The sequence below is a fragment of the Podarcis erhardii genome, assembly GCF_964252035.2.
Source record: "Podarcis erhardii genome assembly, chromosome: 9".
Lineage (NCBI taxonomy): Eukaryota > Metazoa > Chordata > Lepidosauria > Squamata > Lacertidae > Podarcis > Podarcis erhardii.
The window spans coordinates 6,616,769-6,641,115 of NC_138512.1; the positions used below are offsets into that span (position 1 = coordinate 6,616,769).

Here is a 24,347-nt window from a genome sequence, read left to right on the forward strand (position 1 = left end):
TCAACATACTCCAATTTAACCCAGGGGAGATTGTCCCGCACACTGCCATCCCATTTTCCCCACTCAAAACCGAATGGACCCCAATATTTCATCGATTCTGCAGTAAAGCATGGCACACCACCATACACTCCAGTATTGTGCCTCCCTCCCTCACAGCCCCATTACACAGCTGCATAAGTGTAATGATTTTTAAAACATTTTTTAAGGGATGACCAGTATAATTATGTAGGATGGGGTTGGCAACACAGGTTTCCTTCCTCAGTTCGTTTTTTGTTTTTGAAATACTACTGCCACAGGGACTGGTGGAGTTCCTAGCCTGGTTTGCAGCCATTGCCTGGCAAATGCCTCCACAGGGCACTGTATCACAATTTACTATTCTTTCCAAGGACACTGGGGGTGGGCATTGGTTGCTCCTGATGTGCAAGAATTGCATCTTTCCATTCATGGCTAGTATACAGGTGTTGCTCTCTGGCTGGTGTGTTTCAGCACTGTTTTTATGGATGCTGTGTGAACGCCTCGTGGTAGTTTAATTCAAAGTTTTACAGAACATGGCATCTACTCAACACTTCCTTCTTTTCTTTTGGTACTTTATTGCTCAAGCTTTGGACCTCACAGTCTTAATCTTCAGCAATGTGCAAAAGGGGAGGCATTACAAGAAAGGTGACAACACTTGCCCATGGGAGAAGGATGCTTGTGTTGACAGAGGAAATAAGACAGGATGAGGCTATAGTAGAAGGGACATAGTGGTTTTGTTTGTTCATAAGTCTCCCATACAATTACCTTATTGTGGGTAAGATGATTACTTTAAAAAAAGGCCAAAGAAACAAAGTGAAGAGTGGGATTTGGGATTAGATTAAAGTGGAACCCAAGAGAGATGTCAGTGAAAAAACAAAATGGAACTAAGGAGGAAATGATCCTGATAGAATTCCCAAGATCAAGAGCAACCAAGTCAGAATGCATGATTGAATAAATAACGTCCCTAAGATTACTCCAGGTCTGCTCTGCCACTCACATTTCCTATGCAGACAGACATAAAGCAGCACCATAGCCCCAGCCCCTGCCTCTTATTCAATCAGATAGAAAAATAAAGGTCTAGTTCACTGGAAATTCTTCAGTTTTACAAAACTAACAGAACTGCATTTCAGCTTCAAGCTTCTACATCATCTGCTTTTTCTTCAACTCCATTCTGTTTGTCATCTTTCATTTCTGTCTCTTCTCTGCAGACTGCATCAGCTTCCACCTACGGAAAAGATATGGCAGAGGAAAATACGGTAAGAAGGAATCTCACCTCTTAAGTTGCTTGAGTGTTATTAAAGCAGGGTTCCCCAGTTTTTGATACAGTAATCTTCTAAACCAAAGGAATATAATCCAAATTGAAGAGTTATGAAACAATTTAACAGAGGGCTTAAATCAGGAGCTGTCAACCTGAGACAACCTGAGGCCTGAGAGCACATTTTAATTTTTGAGCAAGTGCTGCAAGTCCCATCTCCTATGATCACTTCCCCCCTCCCCTGGATCAGCTCCCCCACCCAAAAGGAGATAGTGGGTCACACACTTCACTCTTTCAAGGGATCTGGATAGAAGTTGGATCCAGTAGATGTTCAGCACCAAGAGCTGAAAGATGGAATGGGAAAGAGTGTCCCTCTTCCAAATTCTTCCTGTAGCTTAAGGTACTTTTTCAAGAGAGGAAAAAATAACCACCCTCATCCCATGACCACCCAGGGAGCTGGGGACTTAAGAGGGTTTAAAAGTAAGGAATGGCTTGGGAGCACCTAAATATGTTCCAAGAGGAATGTATTTTAGGAAAACTGCTGAAGCACTGACAATCCATAGAGAAAAATGAAATCGCCCTCTTATAGTATACAAGTTTGCGTGAAGACAAGACTATTTTGTTTACTGGTGAAAACTTGGTGTGATTCTGCAGAACACTCCTGCTTACCTTTGCTTCCTTGCCTGCAAGTCTTTGAAACATGTTGGCATACATCTTTTTTTCTCTCTCATGCTGCTCACGGATCTTTTGCTGACAAATTATTAGCTGCGCTTTGGCTGCTTTGTTGCTTGGGTAGAGCTGCAGCACCTTCTGGAAATCTGCTCTGGCTAGTTCATAGTCATTGACAGCCAACTCAGCCTCCCCACGGCGGAAAAGGCCTTTCTCGTTGCTGCTGTCTAGCTCCAGAGCCTGGCAGGCAGGTGAGACAAGGTAAAGAAAAAATATTAGGAAAAATATCCAAACATCATCATGAGAACATACAGCTAGACATCTCTGGTGCTTTTGAAGCGTGCACTTAAAGGAAATGTAGTGTTTCAACACAAAATGTAGCATAATGTACTTGTTATAACCTAGGCTCACAAAATGTGGTGGAGAACTCCAGTAAGAGACCTAAAACGTCTTAAAGGTTTATGTGTGACAGATACAGCTCAGCAGCCTTAGAGAGGGAGGGGATGAGATACAGCAGCAGCCTCACTTATCCAAAGAAGGAGGGAGGGAGGGAGCAGCAGCAAAGAGAAAAGAGGAAGAATGTGCTTGCTTGGGGGACTGGGAAGAAAAGTATTGATACAGAAAAAGAACTGCTCTGCTGCATGAGGCTATTTTAGCATACTGTTCTCAGCAGTGACCAGCCAGATGATCAGCATGAATCTCTTCCCCTGCTGCTTCTATTTGCTCCTTGGTCTTCCAACGTATAGGTTCTGCCATTATAGTTACTATGGGTGGATAGACCTCTCAGCTGTCAATCTGCCTTCTCATTATTTGACTCCATCTACGCTATTCACAACTCACTCACAAGGTGCAATGACCATTAGCTTAGATAGATTCAAGGTAAAAAAGATTAGTCAAATTCATGGAGAAGTGGTTTATCAGTGGCTAATGGGGGGCAAGGGCCTAAACTGGGTACGGTGTAAGCATCTTCTCCCAAACCATTTTAAAGCAAAAGCAGCTTTAAAAGCAGCTTTTGGGTGTCGAGAATTGAACAGCCAAAACAAGAGTTTGGGGGAGAAAGTGGCTGCTTAACTTTCCATCTCTGACTGTTTTTTGGCTCACCACCCTTTCCCAGTCACTGAGCGACTTTCAGCCATTTCCCCACACAAATGCCCAGATTACAAAGGCTGTTCTTAGCTTCCCGCCTCCCCTTCATTTAGTTTTACAGCAGTTGGGGAGTGGGAATATGTTGGGGGAAGGGGTGTTCTGAGTCAGACAGCACACAATCTGCCTGGGCATCCATTCTGTAACTAGTAGGGTTAGGGCAGTTTTAGGGGCTCAATCAAGCTTTGGAAAGCTGTTCACATATGACACTAGTTTGTTTATCCTCTTCTATATCAGCAGGGAGGTATTTGCACATACTGGGGATACAATAAGAGAAGAGAAAAGAGATAAGCTAGTGAGTTCTTCTCAAGTTCCCCTACTTGGCATAGGCCATGAATATACAATTAATAAAAGTTTTATGGAATAGTATTCCCATTTCCAGCTTTTGCAACTCAGTTTTTCATGTCACAGGAGTGCAGTAGCCGCTGTGTTAGCTGGAAAACCAACTGGTCTGAAAACAGCTTCACAAATAAAAGGATTTAATTATTTTAAACCCACATACACACTATATCACCAGTCCAATAAAGGGTACCATTTGGGTATCCTTTGCACATTTTCAAGCACAGCACAGCCCGGGAAGCTTGCTATTACTGGCTGACACTCCTGCCTGCACTCCTGGATATCTAAAGTGCTGCTTACCTTGTTGCAGTTCTCCAAGGCCTGGGAATACTCCTTCAGCTTCAGATGGCACATGGCCAGGTTCAGATGGGCAGCAAGTCTCAAGCTCTCGGCCTTTGCTTCCTCTGCATCTGAGAGTCCTGTTTCATGTTCCAGCCATGACACTATCTTCTTGTATTGTAATGCTGCCCGTTTGTATTTTCCCTCCTGGAATGCAATCAGTATGGCATCAGACTCAAATGGATTAGAGGGCCATATTCCCTACCCAGCAGATCCCCAGCAGGCAGGCTGACATAATGCCACCATTATGTTCAACTGAAGCTAGAATAGGGCAAAAATTCTAATGTAGCTTTAGTTGCAGGTAGCCGTGCATGGTTAGTTGGGCAGAACGTGAATTCTACCTCAACTATGATTGTGGAAAAGAAGCATTAACCAGGTGTCTCGGGAAAGCTAGACTATCACACTCATCATCTCTGACAACTGGCTCTGCCGACTTGGGCTGACAGAGGTTGGAATCCAACATCTGGAAGGGCACTTTTCCCCCCCAATCCCTGCTATGAGTAGGTCAGCTCAACATATTGCATATCTATCTCTTGTTGCACCCACCTCTTCCCTAGCACTCATGGCAATTATGATATATTCCTTGACTCCTTAGTTTCTCCTTGCATAATGGACAGAGTGGCATTTAACGCTAATCCACCTTACAGTGTAGATCAGGGTAGATAAAAGGAACATTAGGATTTACTAGTAGATCTCTGGGTGATTTGCAGTAAGTCAGCAAGGATTTCTGACTCCCAATTGCTCCCAATTGGTTGTATTGACCAACTAAAAAAATAATTGCCACAGAAGCAGAGTAGTGTATGTTCCTCAACTGTTCAGCCTTGTTGGCAATTTCCGGGACCTTAAATGACACACTTCTGGCACAGGAAGACCAAAGTAAATAGGTCCCAGACACACAGCACAGGGGTGTAAGGGAAAGGGCTATCATTGCTCTCCAAAACATCTTTGGAACAATGAATTAAAACATTGTTTTTTAAAAAAACAAAACAGGTGGAATAGTATTGCTTAGTAGTGGCTCCCCTACTGGGATGGCCTCTGTCAGTACATGCATCTTTTACATTCTTGTTGGATAGCTGTGAGTTTGCCAGGAGAGCCAATGCTTAGACCAATTCCCACACTGTTTCAGACTGACCTGAAGGAATGCAAATCAAAAGATATGACACACTCAACATTACTTCAGTATCTACCAGGGGTGTTTGAAATCCCCTATTACACTCACTTTGAAATACTGAGTGCCCTTTTCCTTTGCAATGGACCCTTGTTCCAACTTTTCATTGGTGTTCATCTCCCACGACTCCTTAGCCTGTCCAGACAAAAAAGAAACCAATCAACGGGGTGCTTTTTTGAAGACAAGGCGTCTATGGAAGAATGGCATATAACTGTATAGAAGTGTAAAGTGGAGAGGCACCAGGCAAGCAGATACACACGTCAGTTTACTGCCTCTACTGCTGGCCATAAACCACACACTGACGGTGTGGCACAAGAAAATGGAAACAGAAAGTAAGGGTAACCTCTAGTCACCACATTCAGGACTGGTTAAATGTAAGTCAGAGGAATAATACATCTCTTGAGCTATGTCTGTACGTCTCGTATTCCGATGCTGCAAACAGCATAAATTTATCATTTCTAAAAACTACTGATTTGAAATGTGAGATGATAATATTTCAAGGATATATTATTTATTACTTAACAGTGCAATTGCATCCATGTTTACTCAGAAGTCCTACTGAGTTCAATAGCACTTGCTCCAAGGTATACAACTACGCGATTGCAGCCTAAATTTGACAACTGCTATATCATACAATTTAATTTTATGTGTGATAGATAAGGCAGTTGTAGAAGTCCTTTCCCAGGGAGTTCTACCAATCTTCCTTTCTTCCAGTTTTTAGACAAATGCTGAAATGTGACTCTTGCCTTTTGTACAGAAGAATACATTCCAGCCACACAATAGCACCCCCTCCCCAACACATCCTTCCATTCTCCAGTGCAGGCAAGAGGCATGATCACAGTTTAATGACATACTTCACTCTGGTGAAAACAGTTAAGAGGATGCATAACAGGGTTCATGTTGGTGTGACCTGGGGAGAGCAGACATAGCTCTGGCTTGAAAAGTGATGCGTCTCCTTTACTCACTGGCCTCCTACTAAGGTACATTCCCTGTGCTGGCGAGGTAAGTGTGGGAGAAACTTGGTTTATGAAGACCAAGGAAAGGGGTTTGTGAGGGTCCTGGCTTTGGTGTGTGGGAACTGGTTCAGCAGCCTCCTGTCTGTTAGGTTCAACAGACCTCTGCTCCAGTTCCTCAGACATTAACCCTAACGCTTCTGATTCGTTTATCCTGGTCACTGAGTCATGACACCACCGTTCCACTATGAGACTCAGACTGGCAGGGAACCAGCCATATCAGCTGGAAATTCCTCCAGAACATTCCGGTATCAATCAGAAAGGAAGACAGGATTAAGAGCAACCTTGATTTATTAATTTTTTAAAGAAAACTTTATACATTCATTAAGTATAATTGCTGTTGGCATCCATCTGTCTCGAAAGACATGGGAGTGTGCCTCTGGGGGTGAAATCAAACCAGTGTTCAAAACTAACTGGGTTCCAGTTGCATTTTGCAACGCAAGAGCGCCCCCTTTGCAACCAAGTGGAAATTTTCTGTCCCAGAGTTTGCAACTGAAATCTCACAGTGTGGGAGAGAGCGAGGGAAACATTCCTGACTGACTACAAAAGCTGAAAAGCTGTCACCAGTTATTGAGCTTCTGGTCTTCCCTTTCAATGCTGCTCTCCATGAAACCTTTTGATGTGCTGTGGCTTTCCATTGTGGAACGATGTGCATAGCTGGCGGTATCAAAAACCCACCCCCCAAACAGGATGAGGCCATTCCCACCCTTCACCAGGGATTCCAAAGGTTGTAGCAGCGGATTTTTAAAACCATCCCCACCCTAACCTGCTCCAGATATATTACAACAAAAAACAATAGTAAGTTCACATGGAACAAACAAGTTTAAATCAATAAAAATAATAAAAGTTGGGAAAGTATATTGTAGCTTCATTTTATGCAAGTTATTGTAATACATTTCTATTTCTTTTGCCACACACATCCTGTCATGGATGGATTAACGTGAACCCTCTTTCTATCTCCTTTTCATTAGAAGAAACCCCTCCTTTGCTTACCTTTTCAAAACTTTTAAGTTTGATTTCATACTGTAGCTCTGCATCTGGAGGGATCTGAAATTTTGGTTTTCCAGCACTTCCAAAACCATAGCTGTGAAAGAAATGAGACGCTTCTAAGATCCAGATCTGCTTGTTTTTCCTCCTTCGAAAGGCATCACATCACCCACCTCTAAATAAGCGACCTCATAAGACTGCCTACAGATATACCCAATCCCCAAAGCTGAGCCTGTTTGCAGTGGCAACAATAGTCTGTGCCTCAAGCACCCAAGAAAGTGGTGTGTTAGGACTGCTCCAAAGCAAGGCGTATACCTGGGCTTGAGATACACCACGGACTCTTCCAACTTATCCATTTTCTGAAGTGCTTTGTCCACGCCAGGAGGAAGGTCATAGTTTTCTCCCTCTCCTACTTCAAACCGCAGCTCCCGTTTGTCAAATAGTCTGTCTCCATGCCGACCTTCCACCTCAACTGATACAAAAAATGGCATGTTTAGACGGGATTACTGGGATTATATATATTATCCTCTCTCAGCAGTTTAAAGCACTATATCAATACTAAGCATGTTTATCTAGCATGGTATGAGAGGAGACAGGGGTATAGTTACTTAATACAGCCAAACCATGCTTGCAACACAGTCAACAAAAAGTAATGGTACACTAAAATTCCAGATTATTAAAGCAGTTAACAATACAACATTAAAAATAGTAAAAGCCGAACAATTATAAAAACTCAGCCCCATAAAATTACCCAAACATGGACTGGAACAAAAATGTCTCCATATACAATTTCTGTAATCCCTAACCATCAGCTATGCTAGCTGGGACTGATGGTAGTTGGGGGACCTTTGGAGGGCCACATGTTCCCCATTCTGCCAAAGCCAACAAAGAAAGGTCTTTTTTTTCCTGGGAACAGTCTTCCAATGCAGGGTCACCATAGATGCCTGTTAGCTGAGACCAGGAGAGCAGGACTTCAGATACTAATTTTAACATAATGCCATTTTCTTTTCTTTTTTTGAAGGAAGTTCTTTGATAACAGAACAAAAAACTTCTGGTTTAAGGAGTTAATGCACTTAGAAACTTATTCACGCTCCCAAATGCATAAAAAGTGTCTGTTGTGGGACCTGCGTCAACATCCCCATCCCTCATCTTTTTACTGCTACTTACTCTCTACCATAGCTCCCTCGTTGGGTTTGGAGTAGCCTTCTCCCTTCTTACGAATTCTTCGGATAATTCCACCATCTTCATCATCTGTGAGGTCTTTACCCTTGAACTCAAACAGCTCTATCTAGAGGAATGAACAAAATAATGCAAATTCAGATTTAGCCCATGGTGAAATTCTGAAGGGTTGACTTTATCACAGAAAAGTAGGAGGAAAAGTAGCATTATCTGAAGAGGCCTTATTATTATTATTATTGATTTAAGTAATCCTCCTTTAAAACCAAGGTGGAGAATTGAAACAGATACTGTAATTTGAACAGGTATGATACCAAATGAAGTTAAAATAAAAATGAACAAGGAAAAAACCAATGAATTCTTCAAAAGCCAATCCACTGACCAGAACTATGAAAGGAGTATTCAGCTAATACAATATTGGACTGGGTACCTAGGAGAATGCCTCTTCCCACTTGAGTCCCTTTCCATTACCACATGCTAAGACCATCAGTTCTGCTTCACATGCAGGTGCAGGAAGGCAAAAGGCAGCGCCCTCAAACTGAACTCTCTTTTCAGCAGCTTCTCTTGCAGTTTGTATGGCTGACTAAACCATTTTTACTGGAAAGACATTTTGAAGACTCTAAGATTCTCTGTTTTAATTACATTGAGATCTTTTACTCTATCACTTGGTCAACTTTTCTGTTTTATTTCTGAATTTGGTTTTATACTTACAGCAGTAAACTTGAATGAATAAATCTGTTATTTCATTTCTTACAACAAAGGTCTGGGCCTGTACTCTTCAAATATTGTTCTATTTTCGCCAACCAAGTTCCATATCTACAGGGACTCATTGATTCTGCTGCCTTTGGCACCAGCTGTTCAGCTTTTAGCCTTGGCAAACATGTACAGCTGCTTTGGACAGCAGTTCTCCTGCTTCTGCTACAGATGAAAGAACAGCCTCCCTGGCTTACCTCAAAAATCAGTGTGGCATTCGGAGGTATCTTAGGGGGGCTGCCAGCAGAGCCATAGGCATATTCTGGTTTGCAAGTTATTTGACAAAGTTCTCCAAGTTTCATAGTTCCCACAGTGATGTCCCAAGCTTTGATGACTTCACCTAAAAAGAAGAATTTGGCCACATTACTAAAAAGCAAGCACCTGTAAGAAGCTGCTGTCATCAGTAGTCATTTATTCACATTCTCTCTGCTAGCAAAAAGCAAAGACATTGCAGGGATAAGCCCCAAAGCAGGTCACAAACTCCAACTGAACTAAAGAATCAGGACACCTCTTTGACACTTGTCTATCCATATTAGGAATGTTGAAGAAGAAAAAGTGAAAAGAAAGTTCACAGATTATGACTAAAAATACTGGAATACTTTAAAAAAGGGTTTCCCAAATTTGGAACTCCAGCTGTTTTTGGAAAGCTGATCCCAGGTCATTGTTTCTGCTAGCTAGGGATGATGGGAGTTGTAGTCCAAAAACAGAAGGAGACCCAAGTTTGGGAAACTCTGCTTTAAGAGAACAATAATTGTGGCAAGTACTTTAAAACAACAGAAATTGTAAGCTCAGTTCTGCTGTCACAGTAATGGAGACTAGAACAGAATAAGGACTTCAGAACCTTCTTCTCTCTGGAAACAGGACTTTCTCCCAAAGATCTCTAGAGGTATGGCTGTTACCTCTTTCTCCATCAATGGAACCTCACCCATGGCAGCAGGGTGGAATAGGTACTTACCGTATTTTTCGCTCTATAGGACACACTTTTCCCCCTCCAAAAATGAAGGGGGAAAGTGTGTGCATCCTATGGAGCGAATGCAGGCTTTCGCTGAAGCCTGGAGAGCGAGAGGGGTCGGTGCACTCCCCGGGCTTCGGGCTGCTGGCAGCTATCTGCAAGCCTGCGGAGACCAGCAGGAGATAGCTGCCTGCAGCCTGAAGCCCGGGGAGCGCGGCGCTGCACACCCCGGGCTTCAGGCAGCTCTCTGCAAGCCTGCGGACAGCAGCCTGCAGCCCAAAGCTGTTCTAGCTTCGGGATGGCTGCGCAAAGCCTCCGCAGGGCGGCGGGGTGAAGGCACCCCACCGCCCTGCGGAGGCTTCAAAGGCTGTCCCCGAAGCTGCGCTCCAAAGGCTTCAGGGATCTTTGAGGTTGGCGGTGGGGGAAAGCAGCGCTTCCCCCCACCGCCAGCCCCACAAGCTTTGGGGGCAGTGGCAAGGCTGCGCGCAGCCTTTGCGCTGTTCCCCAACCTGCTCTTGAACACACCTTGTTTTTGAGGGGGAGAACAAGAAAAAAATTTTTTTTCCTGTTCTCCCACTCCTGTGGTCCTATAGAGTGAAAAATGTGGTAACTCTGTCCCAGAAAGCTGCTTTTCCTGCTCCAAATAACCACCCTCCATTCAAGCTGATTTTACCTCTGCAGAGATCCAGACATGTATCTGAGGCATTAAACATAAAAAATGGAACTCTGCTGAGGGGAAATAGTTGGGTTCACCTTAAGAACCTCATCACTTCTATGCTCAAAACTGTCCCTGGCCAAAGAAGCTTTTTGTACATACTATACTTCATTACACTTATATTTGTGCAAACTGTAGTTGTGCCTAACAATTTATACTCATCACATTAGCTTGATACATTTCTATTTAACAGAGCAACAAGTGAAAATAGCCTGTGGGGCATTCCCGACAAACAACAATGGTGAAAGCGAACCTGCATATGCTATTGTGGCTTCTATTCAACTGTATTTATGAAACCACATAACAATTAAATTCTGTTCCCATAATGAGAAGGCAATTCTATACAAAAGTGTAGGACAACGAACATATTACACTGCAAGTTAAGAAGAGGATCATCATTTAATATGGAATATGAAATGCATCATTTTTAAAAAATGCTATTGAAGAGATCATGTTATTGTGTACAAGGCATAGAACACACTACCTTTGCCGAAGTCAAACGAGAACTTGTCCTTTCTGTCCCGGCTTGAGTCAAACTTTGTGCCATCTAGAAGCCACCCACTATAGTGAACAGTCACTTTATCACCAATCATGGGTGATTCTGTCCCTGTCCCTTCTTTCTTGATAACCTGTGGGGGAAACAAAACAATATTTATATGAACTACTGGGAACTAGTGGGGGAAACAAAACAATATTTATATGAACTACTAGGAAGCCATGCTACCAAGTTTGTTAAGAAAGATGTTACAGATTGCTGTGGCAATGCCATCTGATACTAGTTTTACCACTTACAGCATTTTATTCATTGAACAAGTGTTAAAGGGTTGTGCTTCACTGTTCTTGAATGTAATCAACACTGCAAAATTCCATTTCCTGCTGTTAAAGATTTAAGACATCTTGACTGCAGCTAACGGCACCTCTAAGTTACTAGGCTTCAGTTCACAAACCCTCACTATAAAATGAGATTTTGTGATCAGATCTTCTGCATGAGAAAATTGTGATGATAAATACATAAAACCATATTAAAGAAACTAGCAACACTCCCTTCTCTACTTAGATCATTCCACTGTCAGAGCTTCAGCTCAGTTTTATAGTGATGTTTAGTCCACCTTTGAACTATTCAGGAATTACAAATGTTTTTGGAACAGCACAGCTGTTAAATGGACATCTGTCCAAGTAGAGCCCTCTAACATGACTCTTCAGCTATGACTACTTTATACAGTCAGTGTAGTCAAACTAAGAACTGGATCTCATGTAAATGGGAGAAAAGTACAATGTTTGTGCCTTGTACATTTTTTTTCTAGGGGTGGTGGTATCATAATTTAATTTCTGCAAAGCTCTACAAAGTAGGCTAAACCAAGATTGACTACCACAAGTGAGCTTCATGGCTGCGTAGGGAGCCATGGCTGCTCTGGGACATGAGCTGAAGATTTCCACAAACAAACTCTACAGCAGCTGATCCCCTCCCCTTGCAAACTTAAGCAACCAATGATTACTATTACACAGGTTCATCAGCTCAAAAAAAAAAGTTATTCTTCACTGACTTTTCTCCAGACTGACAGGTGTGCACATAGAGAAGGAATACATGTACAAAAGGAGCACTCTGTCACCAACAGCTCCAGCACTAAAGACGTGCCAGCAGCCAGAACTGCTGGATTTTTACAGTGTGCTGCTTAAATTTAGTATTTATCAATTAGAATAAGCACAGAGTAAGTTCTTTTTAAAAAATCAATTTTTATTGAAAGTTTTCCACATAAGATACAATAAAAATCACACTAATTTAAACAAGAAAAAGATGGGAAAGATGAGCAAAGGAAGATGAAAATGAACTTACAAAGTCCTCTATCAAAATTCAGTCTTAACCCTTATTCCACACACAGAAAAGTGAGCCCTTCCAGCTCTCACCTGGGAGCCTCCCCCTCTTCCCCCAGCCTCTCACTCTGGGAGATCCTCTTTGCCTTGCCCCTCACAGAGGGCCCTTCATCTGGAGATAGGGAACTTCAAATTACAGAACAAAACGTAAGTACAACAAGGAGGAGGAAAAAGAAAAAGGAACCATAAGAAAGTAAGATATAAAAAAGAGGCTGAAAAGAAAGAAATAGGGTGGGCTTCCCATTCCCTGTCTTCCAATTATACTAAGCATACTAAGTTCTGTTTCCACAATCCATGTTAATAAAAGCAGAACTCTTACCCTCTTTTGTGCTCACAGTCATTAACACAGGTAAGAGTTTGGGAAACAGCAGGTGCCATTCACTCTGGTATCTACAAATGTAGTGCTTTCTGGGAATTTTTAAGGTATTCAGACTCACTCAAGCAACTGCTCTTTAAACATCTGTTTCACGGTGAAGAAAATATACAGTGGTACCTCAGGTTACATATGCTTCAGGTTACAGACTCCGCTAACCCAGAAATAGTGCTTCAGGTTAAGAACTTTGCTTCAGGATGAGAACAAAAATGGGGCTCTGGTGGCATGGCAGCAGCAGGAGGCCCCATTAGCTAAAGTGGTGCTTCAGGTTAAGAACAGTTTCAGGTTAAGAATGGACCTCCAGAACGAATTAAGTACTTAACCTGAGGTATCACTGTACTAAGGAATAAATAACCCACAGAGAATGCACTTGAATGCTTGAAGGGTTTGTTTATTTAAAAAATATTTGTATGCCACTGTATCATGATTGACATATATATCAATCAAAGGGCTTTATAAATCAATACAAGAACCTTGAACCTGACTCATTTGCAGATAGGCAGCCTGGGCAGTTCTTTTAACAATGGTGTCACATGTTGCCAACCAGCAGCTCCCAGCAGCCGTCTGACCACCATGTTCTGCACCAGCTGGAGCTTCCAAACCAGACCCCAGGGCAGCCCCACATAACAGCACATTTATCCAGCCAGGGGGGCATGGGTGGCGCTGTGGTCCAAACCACAGAGCCTCTTGGGTTTGCCGATCAGAAGGTTGGCGGTTTGAATCCCCGCGATGGGGTAAGCTCCCATTGTCAAAGTGCAAGTACAGTGGTACCTCGGGTTACAGACGCTTCAGGTTACAGACTCCGCTAACCCGGAAGTAGCACCTCGGGTTAAGAACTTTGCTTCAGGATGAGAACAGAAATCACGCGGTGGCAGTGCAGCAGCAGCGGGAGGTCCCATTAGCTAAAGTGGTACCTCAGGTTAAGAACAGTTTCAGGTTAAGAACGGATCTCCAGAACGAATTAAATTCTTAACCCAAGGTACCACTGTAGATAAATAGATACTGCTCTGGCGGGAAGGTAAAACAGTGTTTCTGTGCGCTGCTCTGGTTTGCCGGAAGCGGCTTAGTCATGCTGGCCACATGAACTGGAAAAACTGTGGACAAACGTCGGCTCCCTCAGCCAGCAAAGCAAGATGAGCGCCGCAACCCCAGAGTTGTTTGCGACTGGACTTAACTGTCAGGGGTCCCTTTACCTTTTATAGCCAGCCAAAGCATGGACAACAGTGGCCAGGCTATTCACGTCCAGGAATGGCGCTAGCTGTCAAACCAGATGAGGCTGGTAAAAGGCCTTCATAGCCACAGAGGACACCTGGGCCTCTACTGACAAAGATGTATCCAGGAGCATCCTTCAGAGGGAGTGCAACCCCATCCAGAACTTACCAATCTCCCAAAATGGAAACCACCCATCAAAAAGGGACACTGGCTTCTGGGAGAGAGGCATAGGGGTTTGGAAATTGTTCCACTAGCTCCAACTGTCAGAAGATAATCACATGGTGATTGCTAATAGTCAAATAGCCTGACTCTTAAATCAATCTGGAGATAAGACTGATCTGGAAGTTAACCTCAAGACGCTTGGATCAAAGCCATTTTTCTGCTGTCTATGCCCTGCATAGAAGTTATAATGAGCTGGCAAGTCGAGGAGAATGCCCTCATGCCCAAACACCACATAATCACCTTATAAGAAAGAAAAGAACTGCACCCTCTCTTTTTAAAACCCTTCAAAATATGTTAGGGACAGGAAACTGTAATGGGAGACCAGCCCCCTCCATCTGCTGGGGGAAATCTATAATTTGAAACTCTGTGAGTACCACCGTCTGTTGTGGAAAAAAACAATAAAGATCACAATGGACAGTAGGAAAGGAATTCCTATATCCTTGTATAGGAGGGATATATGGAATATATCAGAATATATTCCTATATCCTGATATCCTTTTTGTTGTTGTTCCCTGCCACTAAACAACTTGAGAAACTGAAAGTGGAAAAAAGACCTTGGTTCTCAAACGCCTTGGCATTCAAACACCTTGGTTCCCAAATGCCGAAAACCCAGAAGTAATTGTTCTGGTTTTTGAATGCTTTTCAGAAGCCGAATGCCCAATGCGGCTGTTGGCTATTGTTTCCTGGGCGCCTGCACCAAACAGAAGCTGCGTCTTAGTTTTCGAACATTTCGGAAGTCAAAAGGACTTCCGGAACAGATTAAGTTTGGTGCTTTTGTTTTTGCTTTTTTTTTTTTTTTTGGCGTTTTTGTTTTTGAGGCTTTTTTGGTTAATTTGATTTTGTGACTGTGTGGAACCCAGTTCAGCTACTGATTGATTGATTGTGTGACTGCTGAAATAGATAAAAGCCCCACCCCATCCAAACAATGACTATCATCAGTGCAGGTAAGAAAAAAAATTAAATTAAATTTTTATCATCTACAATACTGCATTATTTATTTTATAGTACATTGTTTATTGCTTTCATTTTATGAATCAATGGTCTCGTTAGATAGTAAAATTCATCTTAAATTGCTCTTTTAGGGGTTGCCTTTAAAAGTCTGGAAGAGATTAATCCGTTTTGCATTACTTTCTATGGGAAAGAGGGCCTTGGTTTTGGGACACTTTGGTTTTGGAACGGGCTTCTGGAACAGATCAAGTTTGATAACCAAGGTACCAGTGTACCCCCATACAAGGAGTCTCATTTCAGTCAGGAGGAGAGAGATATTCTAGAACGAGAAGTTAAGAGGGGTGTGGTGACCCCCCGGGTTTGTTATACTGCCAGAAGTACCTCACGAGTGTGATTGGTAGAAGGTTGGGAAACTGACAAAAACTGACCTTGTTTAAGAACAAATGCATTTAACACCTATGCCATTACGTTTTAAGAAATTGAAGTAACCTAACTAGAAATAAGTTGAACATTTACTTTCTAGTCTAGAAACCTGTAACACCTAACTGAAGAGTAGTAACTGAAAATAAGCAACTGAAGTTTAAAAGCTGTGCATTCACTACTTTGTTTAGAACCCTGTAGCATCCACGATATTTAGCATAATTATTAAGTTAATCATTTCCTGACACATCATTTGTTCTGCCAACTTTGTTCTGTAAAACAAATCTTTCTTATTTGTTCAACTTCTGCCTGAGTCTCAAAATTTTACCTTAGATAACCCGTGGAGGTTTTTGAGCATGGTGTTACACAGAGAGGTGGGATCTGCTACATTTTGGTAGTTATGGGGTCTACGGAGAGGGGGTTGCTGCAATTGGTGGAACCAACAGTGGCAGTGGAACAGACACCTCAGGTTACATACGCTTCAGGTTACAGACTCTGCTAACCCAGAATTAGTGCTTCAGGTTAAGAACTTTGCTGCAGGATGGGAACAGAAATCATGCTCTGGCGGCGCGGCGGAAGCAGGAGGCCCCATTAGCTAAAGTCGTGCTTCAGGTTAAGAACAGTTTCAGGTTAAGAACGGACCTCCGGAACGAATTAAATACTTAACCCAAGGTACCACTGTATGGGAAAGTGTAGAACTCTTATTCCTTGGGAGGTTTTTAAACAGAGGGTTGTATGGCCCGCTGTCATGGATGCTTTAGTTGAGATTCTTGCATTGCAGGGGGTTGGGCTAGAGGACCCTTAGGATCCCTTCCAACTCCTATGATTCCGTATAGCAGCCCATTCCTTTACAATTTGATCTGTTCTATTGTCATAAAATAAAATACTAGGCCTTTTTTGACTTTTTTGCTCCCTAATCCCCTTTTGGGGAGTATAATCTTTAGAAATCCAGAATTTAGTTTTGCAAAATAAGACTGCTTCCATGCTATTTAATTTGAAATAACATCCTTTAATCATTATGTTTTTACAGGAAATTCTGATGACATCAGCAATGTGTTATATCCTGGTGATTCCCATGTTACTTTTCCATCCTTTCTAAAACATTTTTGGCAATTTTTGTCTTAAAACACAATTGTGGCACCAGCCTACATAATGAAGACTGGTGCTAGAGGCTTTTCAGAGCTATTGTTCCTTAATTAGTAGCTTCTCTCTTGCCCCTTCTTACCTGTTCATGTCTCTGTGACTCCTCAATTGACTTGAGTTGGTTGGTTTTCAGAAAAAAGTGACTTTTAATCAAGGAATAGAGTGACCAGTTATCAATGCTCAGGCAACTTCTGAGCTAAGACTACAGTGGTAACTCTGGTTACGAACTTAATTAGTTCCAGAGGTCCATTCTTAACCTGAAACCGTTCTTAACCTGAGGTACCACTTGAGCTAATGGGGCCTCCCACTGCCGCGTGATTTCTGAAATCATCCTGGGACAAAGATCTTAACCCGAGGTACTACTTCCAGGTTAGCGGAGTCTGTAACCCGAAGTGTTTGTAACCCGAGGTATTTGTAACCCGAGGTACCACTGTACTGAAATGCACTGTATGATGGAGCTATCCTTGAAGACAGATCAGAAACTGCAGCGAGTGCAGAAAGTGGATGTGCAACTCTTCACTGGCTGCCAGTCTGTTTCTGACCCCAGTTCCTGGTGCTGCCCTTTAACACACTAATCTAAAACAACTGCAATAAAAAAGGCACAGTCCATATTCCCTAGAAACTGTTGCATGCCTTTCAAGCTCTGGGTTTATTTTGATGTCTGCAGTTTTAAGGGATATAATTTCAGTTTAAGGCACGCGCGTCTTAGTTTATGTCATTCCACAAAAGACTGCAGTGGTTAACTTTTAGTTTCATTTTCAAATTGTGATTCACAAAGGTTCATACTTGTCAGGTGTCATAATATCACTACAATAGGCACACTGATGAAGAAATGAGACTTGGATCTGAACTAGATCAAATCCCAACCTCTGTAAATTTTGGGTGAGTCAACTTCAATTTCTATCTAAAGAACAGTAATATAAACAGCTTCTTACAATAAAGATAATGATATTTCTATACTGCCCTGCACCTGAAGATCACAAAACGGCTTACAATAGATTGCAAATACTTTGCATGTTTAATTTGCAGGCAATAATTGGAAATAGAAATACATCAATCGTCCATCCGAGCTTTGTTTTTTGATTTCTACTAATTTTAAGGAACCTATAAAATATAAGTTTAAATAAAAGCTAAAGCAAAACACAATATTCTTTTGCTACCACCCAGAGTGGTTCAGCAACCTGATGCATATGCAACTCTCCGGCCTGCTCACAAGGGTCTGTATTCTGCACAGCAAAGAAAAGGCTTCTCTGTGGTCTGCACTATTTTATTCTAACACAGAAGCCGATATGTAACCACTGAGAAGAATCAAGCCTCTTGTGCATGATGTGATCTGGTAACTGCCTACCCCTCCGGAAAGTAGTGTTGTAGGAAACTTGTAGTTGGTCATGGCAGGGCCTACCTGTGTGCAACACACAGTTAAGTGGATATTAAAGAAACATAAGGCACCACCAAGAGAAGCAATTATACCAACCCTTACCAATATGCACTTCATTCCTTTGCAAGCCATGTCTTAATTTAGGTGTCACTACCCCCTCATCCATCCATACACACTCAGTGGTCTGAGGTGATCCTGGCATTCCAGGAAAAAGTAAAGACCAAGTTCCTGTGACCTGTGAGGCTGCTCCCTAGGTGCATTATCTTGCCAAGGCTGCTTACTGTGTCGGTTTTTATCTGTTACACCCCCTTTTCCTGCATTGTATTTTACTGCATAATGTTTTTGTTTCAGGGTAATACTGTGATTTCAATTTGTTGTAAGCTGCCCCAAGTGATTGATTAGAATGTTTCCCAACCTTTGGTCTCTAGCTGTTTTCGGACTACATTTCCCACCATCCCTGACCACTGGTACTGCTAGCTAGGGATGATGGGAGTTGTAGTCCAAAAGCAGCTGGAGACCCAAGGTTGGGAAACACTGGATGATCTATCTATCTATCTATCTATCTATCTATCTATCTATCACTTGGGGAATATACATGTAGGGTGAATAAAATCAACAGTATCTAGTAGGGTGGCCATTTAGTGACAGGTAAGAGCTATCTTGGCAATACAGAAATTTAGGGAGGGAAGTGACTGTGTAGGACGGGGGAGACACACATGGTACCCTCATTCTCATGTTGTTAAAAGCGCAGGCCAGGAAAAGTTGCTGGGATACAAATCGGGGGCGAGAAGGGCATTCTGCACATGCTCAGAGGCACTCTGCTGCTACTCCGCCAGTTCTTGAGCCTAAAGACTGAAATGGATGGGAAGCCCGAGTTTGACCCTTCCCTCCCGGGAGCAACCTGAACCGCGTCTCGAGCACCTTCCAGACCATCTTCTACCACACTCGGGGCGCCCCTTCCCGGGAATTCGCTGGGCCTCGCCTCCCGGGATCCGTGGGCGCGCGTGCTTCCAAGGCCTCTCCCGCTCTCACGTGCGGGGCGGCGGGAGGCGTCACCGCGGCTGTCCTGCTCCGCGGGGCTGTTGTCCGGCTTTCCCCGCCGCAGGAGGCCTCGGGGCCGCCAGCTCGGAGCGCTTACCTTGAGGACTCCGCCGTCGCGGCCGGGGGTGACGTCCACGGCCGCCGCTTCTCCCTCCTGAGGCGGCGCGGCGCTCATGGCCTCGGCCTTGCCCTCCTCGGCGGTCATGGCGGCCTCCGCGGCTCCGAGCTGGCGCGCGGGCGGGCAAGCACGGGCCGCTTCTCTCCCTCGGCGATCCGGGGCTCGCCGGGCGGCGCTGGGCGGCAACGGCGGCGGCGGCTCCTCCTCCGTCGAGGCGCTGGGCCTGCTTCCTCTCGGCTCTCCGCTCGGCAGCCGGGCCCGCGCTCGCCTCTCGAGCGCCCCCTCGGACGGGCGGGCGGGCCGAGCGGAGGAGGCGGAGAAGTTTCCAGAAAGGGAGGCGGCGCCTGAGGGAGCGCAGGCCGCGGCGGCGGGAGGCGGGGAAGCGCCCGCGTCGCCCCCGCGAAGGGCCGCCTGCCTCTCCTCCCGGTCCGCCCCTCCGCTGCGCGTCTGAGGGCTCCGCTGCCACCCGCTCCTTTATTTCTGTCATGAAATTTATGCGCCGCTTGAGTGTTCTTCTATCGGAAACACTTGGGGTTGCCTCTTAGGGCAGTGTTTTTCGACCTTTTTGGGGCAAAGGCACACTTGTTTCATGAAAAAAAATCACGAGGCACGCCACCATTAGAAAATGTTAAAAAAATTGGGGAGTATAATCTTTAGAAATCCAGAATTTAGTTGTGCAAAATAAGACTGCTTCCATGCTGTTTAATTTGAAATAACATCCTTTAATCATTATCAGGAAATTCTGATGACATCAGCAATGTGTTATATCCTGGTGATTCCCATGTTACTTTTCCATCCTTTCTAAAACATTTTTGGCAGTTTTTGTCTTAAAACACAATTGTGGCACCAGCCTACATAATGAAGACTGGTGCTAGAGGCTTTTCAGAGCTCTTGTTCCTTAATTAGTAGCTTCTCTCTTGCCCCTTCTTACCTGTTCGTGTCTCTGTGACTCCTCAATTGACCTCAGTTGGTCAGTTTTCAGAAAAAAAGTGACTTTTAATCAAGGGATAGAGTGACCAAACAGTTATCAATGCTCAGGCAACTTCTGAGTTAAGACTACAGTGGTACCTCTGGTTACGAACTTAATTAGTTCCACAGGTCCATTCTTAACCTTTCAACCTTTTTTGGGCAAAGCATACTTGTTTCATGAAAATCACGAGGCACACCACCATTAGAAAATGTTAAAAAATTTAACTCTGTGCCTATATTGACTATATATAAAGTAATTCTCTTGAATAGGAATCAAATAAACACAAAGAAAGTATTTTATAATTACTTTATTGTGAAATAGTAAGTAAACAGAAATATGAAAAATTATAAAATACTTTATTTTTAAATCTTCCGAATTTTTCAATTTTCCCCACGGCACACCAGGCAACATCTCACAGCACACTAGTGTGCCGCGCGGAACAGTGGTTGAAAAACACTGTCTTAGGGTCCCAAGTCCATGATGGGTCACAGGAACCGGAGTAGAGCTTTTGTTTTCCTGTGGCAACAGAGACCCTTCCCCCCCCCCCCCCGGACTCACAACAAAGGTGTGTGAGAACTTTAAAAGCAGGACTTTCCAAACTTTCCACTTTGGTGGCACACTTTTGAGTCATGCACCATTTCGCGACACAGGAATTCTGGCAGGCAGCAGAAATCAGAAATCAGTACAGTATGTTCGGGGTAAAGCCCCTCTGTTTGGCTAGCAAGGCAGCTTTTATACCTCAATAATAACTTTATATGCATATACCGTTACTGTACTGTACTGTACTATACTGTGTATTTTAGGTCTGTGGACCACAATAAAGCTTTGTGTAAAATACTTCAGCTTTTGAATCCATTGTCCCAGACCTTACATATTCATGTAAGAAGTTTATCTATTTACTGTATATGGCATTATTGGCATTCATCTGCCCTGGGACACAGTGGAAGAGTGTGCCTTTGCGGGTGAAATCAGGCTGTTGGAAGTTTGCAGTATCTGCTGAGGTTGTAGAGACCAATTTGGGAGATACATGTTTTGTTGCAGATGAGGCAATTGAAAGTGCCCAGTTCTGTTGCTGCAGATACACCATGGTGTTTCGTCTCTCTACTCCCTCCAGTGGTCATTTCTCCTCTAGTAACTGCTAGGGATACATGACTGCCTATCTCTAGGCACTGTGGTCATCTGCAATGGGTTCCCACATTGCAGGGTTGATGTTGCCAGCCTTCACGTCGTGATTGCAGACATCTTTGTAGCACAGAGTTGGCCTGCCAATTTGCCCTGTGGAGAACTTTCTTGGGAATCCTGCCATCTCCCATTCTGTGGACGTGACCAAGCCAGCGTAGAAGTCGCTGAGACAGGAGTGCAAACATCCTGGGAATGTGGGTTTAGAAGAGCACATCTTTGTTCTGACTTCTGTCCTGCCATGTGATACCCAGAATCCTCCTGACACAGTGCATGTGGAAGGCGCTGAGGCATCACTCATGACGGTTGTAAGTTGCCCACGACTCCCATAAAGCAGCGTGTTCAACGCATAAGCCTAGTAGACCTTCATCTTCGTATTGGCTGTTGGCATCACATTTTCCCGTACCCTTTTGGAGAGGCAATTGCCAAAGCTGCCTTACCAATATGCTTGTCCATCTAAGCGATGGTGGAGAGATTGCTGGTTATGCTGGGAACCAGGTACGTAGAGAGAATTGTCTACCACCTCAAGCTGCACACAGGAAAGTGAGAATGGGGTGCGAGTACTTTGTACACCAAATGCTGTTCTCTGGCAATTCACCCTAAAAGGGGGATAACCACTCAGAAACAAGCAAAATCCCATCAGTGCTCAGATGGAGCATAAGGTCCTATAAAAGGTGAAAGATGGGTCAGAAAAGCCTGAAATGCCAAAAACAACATAAAAGGGAAACCCCCTCAGAAACCCCCAGATTCCGACCAGTGCAGAATGCCGAGAAGCAAAATGTCCAAGAAAGCAGAACACACTGAGAAACAAGCCAAATCCCACAAATGGTGAGGAATGCTCAGAACAACCATTAAGTCATAGAAAATATAAAAGGTGGTCTGAAAAATGCAAATAGCCAGAAGAAGTGAAGAATGACCAAACACCCACAGAAATGTGCAAAATCCAACATATTGAAGAATGGTCAAAATAACTATAGAAACCCATAAAAAGTTAAATATGCAAAATAGCAGAAAAAGTGCAGAATGGTCAAAAGCACAGAGAAACAAGTAAAATGGCAACAACTTGTAAAAATAATCATCACAATAGATTCTCAGAAAGGCTGAAAGATGGGCTGAAAGACCAAACATGCCAGGAAAAGTGAATAATGGTCTGATGGAGCAAAACCCCAAAGAAAGGGGAAACACATTCAGAAACAAACACAGTCCCACCAAAAATGAAGAGTCTTAGAAGAAATGAAGGTGATCAGAAAAACTCAAAATGCCCTTCACCACCATTCCTGAAAAATGGTGAAATAAACCAATTTTTGTGGTTTTCCCTTCTTCTCAAGGTGCTATTATTTTTCATGCACCCAATTCTTCTGTGCACTCTTCAGTATTGGTGGGATTTTCCCTATTTCAAAGTGTGCTTCTCTTATCAGGGACTTTTGGGTTTTTCTGACTTTCCTTGCTTTTTCTGGCATTTTGGGTTTTTCCAGACCATTTCCACCTTTTCTAGGACTTTATGGTTTTCCCAAGCTTTCTTGATTTTTGTAGGATTCAGCATGTTTCTCAGTGTATTCTGCTTTTCCTTGTACCTTATACATCTTTTGAGCATTCTTCAGTACTGATTAAATTGTGCTTCTTTCTGAAGATGTGCCCCTCCCAGCACCTTTTTGTTTATCTGACCATTCTTTACCTTTTGTGGCATTTTGGGCTTTTCTAACCATATTTCACCATCAAATGCGGCCTGCTGAGCAATATTGGACCTTGTCACATAGCTTGCATGTCACAGCCATCAGATGCAGCCTGCCATGAAGCAAGGGACCCCATTGCCTAGTTCGCAGGGCAGTGCACACTGTCACCCAGCATGCAGGGCATGGTGAGCTACGCACATCAAACAGCAAACACAGCCTGCAGCGCAATATTGGACCCGTCTCTGAGCAACACAGGGCGGGGTGCACCATGCCTGCTCAACATGGCCTGCTCTGTGTTGAACGACACTGTCATCTGGCATGCACTGCAAATCTGCAGATGTGACCTGCCACACGATATTGGACCCTGTTACCCTGCATGCAGGCCAGGGCATGTCACACTGACTGTTGGGAGTTGTAGTTCAGCAGCAACTGCAGCACTGAATTCAGGGTGGTACAGATGGTACAAAATTGAAAAGATCCATTTGGGGGCTCCTCTCACTGTCCCAGGAAGGGTGAAGATGTGGCCTTGCTCAGCAGCATTCAGCTCTGAAACCACCTACTTTTGCAAAAAGTTTAGAGAAACTCATACAGATCCTAACCCCATCTACATTTTAACAATGTTTATTCCTCCATGGATCCTCAGTGGCGCTTAGTGCCAACAGAGCCGCTGCTGTTTCTAGATCCTGTTTTGCATGTTGGTTTATGCACTATAATCAACCTACAGAAAGAAAAGGCATTCATCCACCAGGCAATCCATACTTACCTGCTTAGCCAAATTTCCCTGCAAAACCAGGCAAGCAGGCAGATAATACACTATATCCTATTCCTGAACTGCGTAACAGCACATGGCCCTCACGATGCTGAACTACAGCTCCCATCATCCCTGACTAGTGGGCTATGCTAGCTGGGGGTGAAGGGAGTTGGAGTACAACAGTCTCTGGCAGGGCCATAGGGTCTCTATTCAATTGGGTTGGAGGTATGTTCACCATCTGCAGATAGTTCATTACATTAACTGGCTTAGAATAGTAGAGTTGTAGAGCTACACAGGACCCAAAATGCAACCCAGTCCAGTCCAGTCCTGCAATGCAGGAATCGCAGCACTCGCCTTGACATATACTTAGGCCTGACACCAAATTAAATATATCCAAGGCTGCAATCCTATATAACACTTACTCAAGTCACTTATAGGAGCTTACCTATCAGGACACAGCAGTAGAGAGCCAGTGTGGTGTAGTGGTTAAGAGCGGTAGTCTTGTAATCTGGGGAACCGGGTT

At 43.6% G+C, this 24,347-nt stretch overlaps 1 protein-coding gene across 1 annotated transcript; it reads right to left on the reverse strand.

Moving 5' to 3' along the window:
* Positions 1–570: 570 nt before the first annotated feature.
* Positions 571–19,395, reverse strand: FKBP4 (FKBP prolyl isomerase 4). Its single transcript, XM_081876382.1, has 10 exons — positions 19,231–19,395; positions 11,009–11,153; positions 9,055–9,197; positions 8,096–8,216; positions 7,244–7,400; positions 6,935–7,025; positions 4,980–5,063; positions 3,722–3,907; positions 1,940–2,179; positions 571–1,240 (listed from the first exon to the last, which is right to left on the reverse strand). The coding sequence occupies exons 1-10, from the start codon at positions 19,336–19,338 to the stop codon at positions 1,148–1,150; spliced, it is 1,368 nt and encodes a 455-aa protein (XP_081732508.1). The 5' UTR covers positions 19,339–19,395; the 3' UTR covers positions 571–1,147.
* Between the last annotated feature and the right edge of the window lie 4,952 nt (positions 19,396–24,347).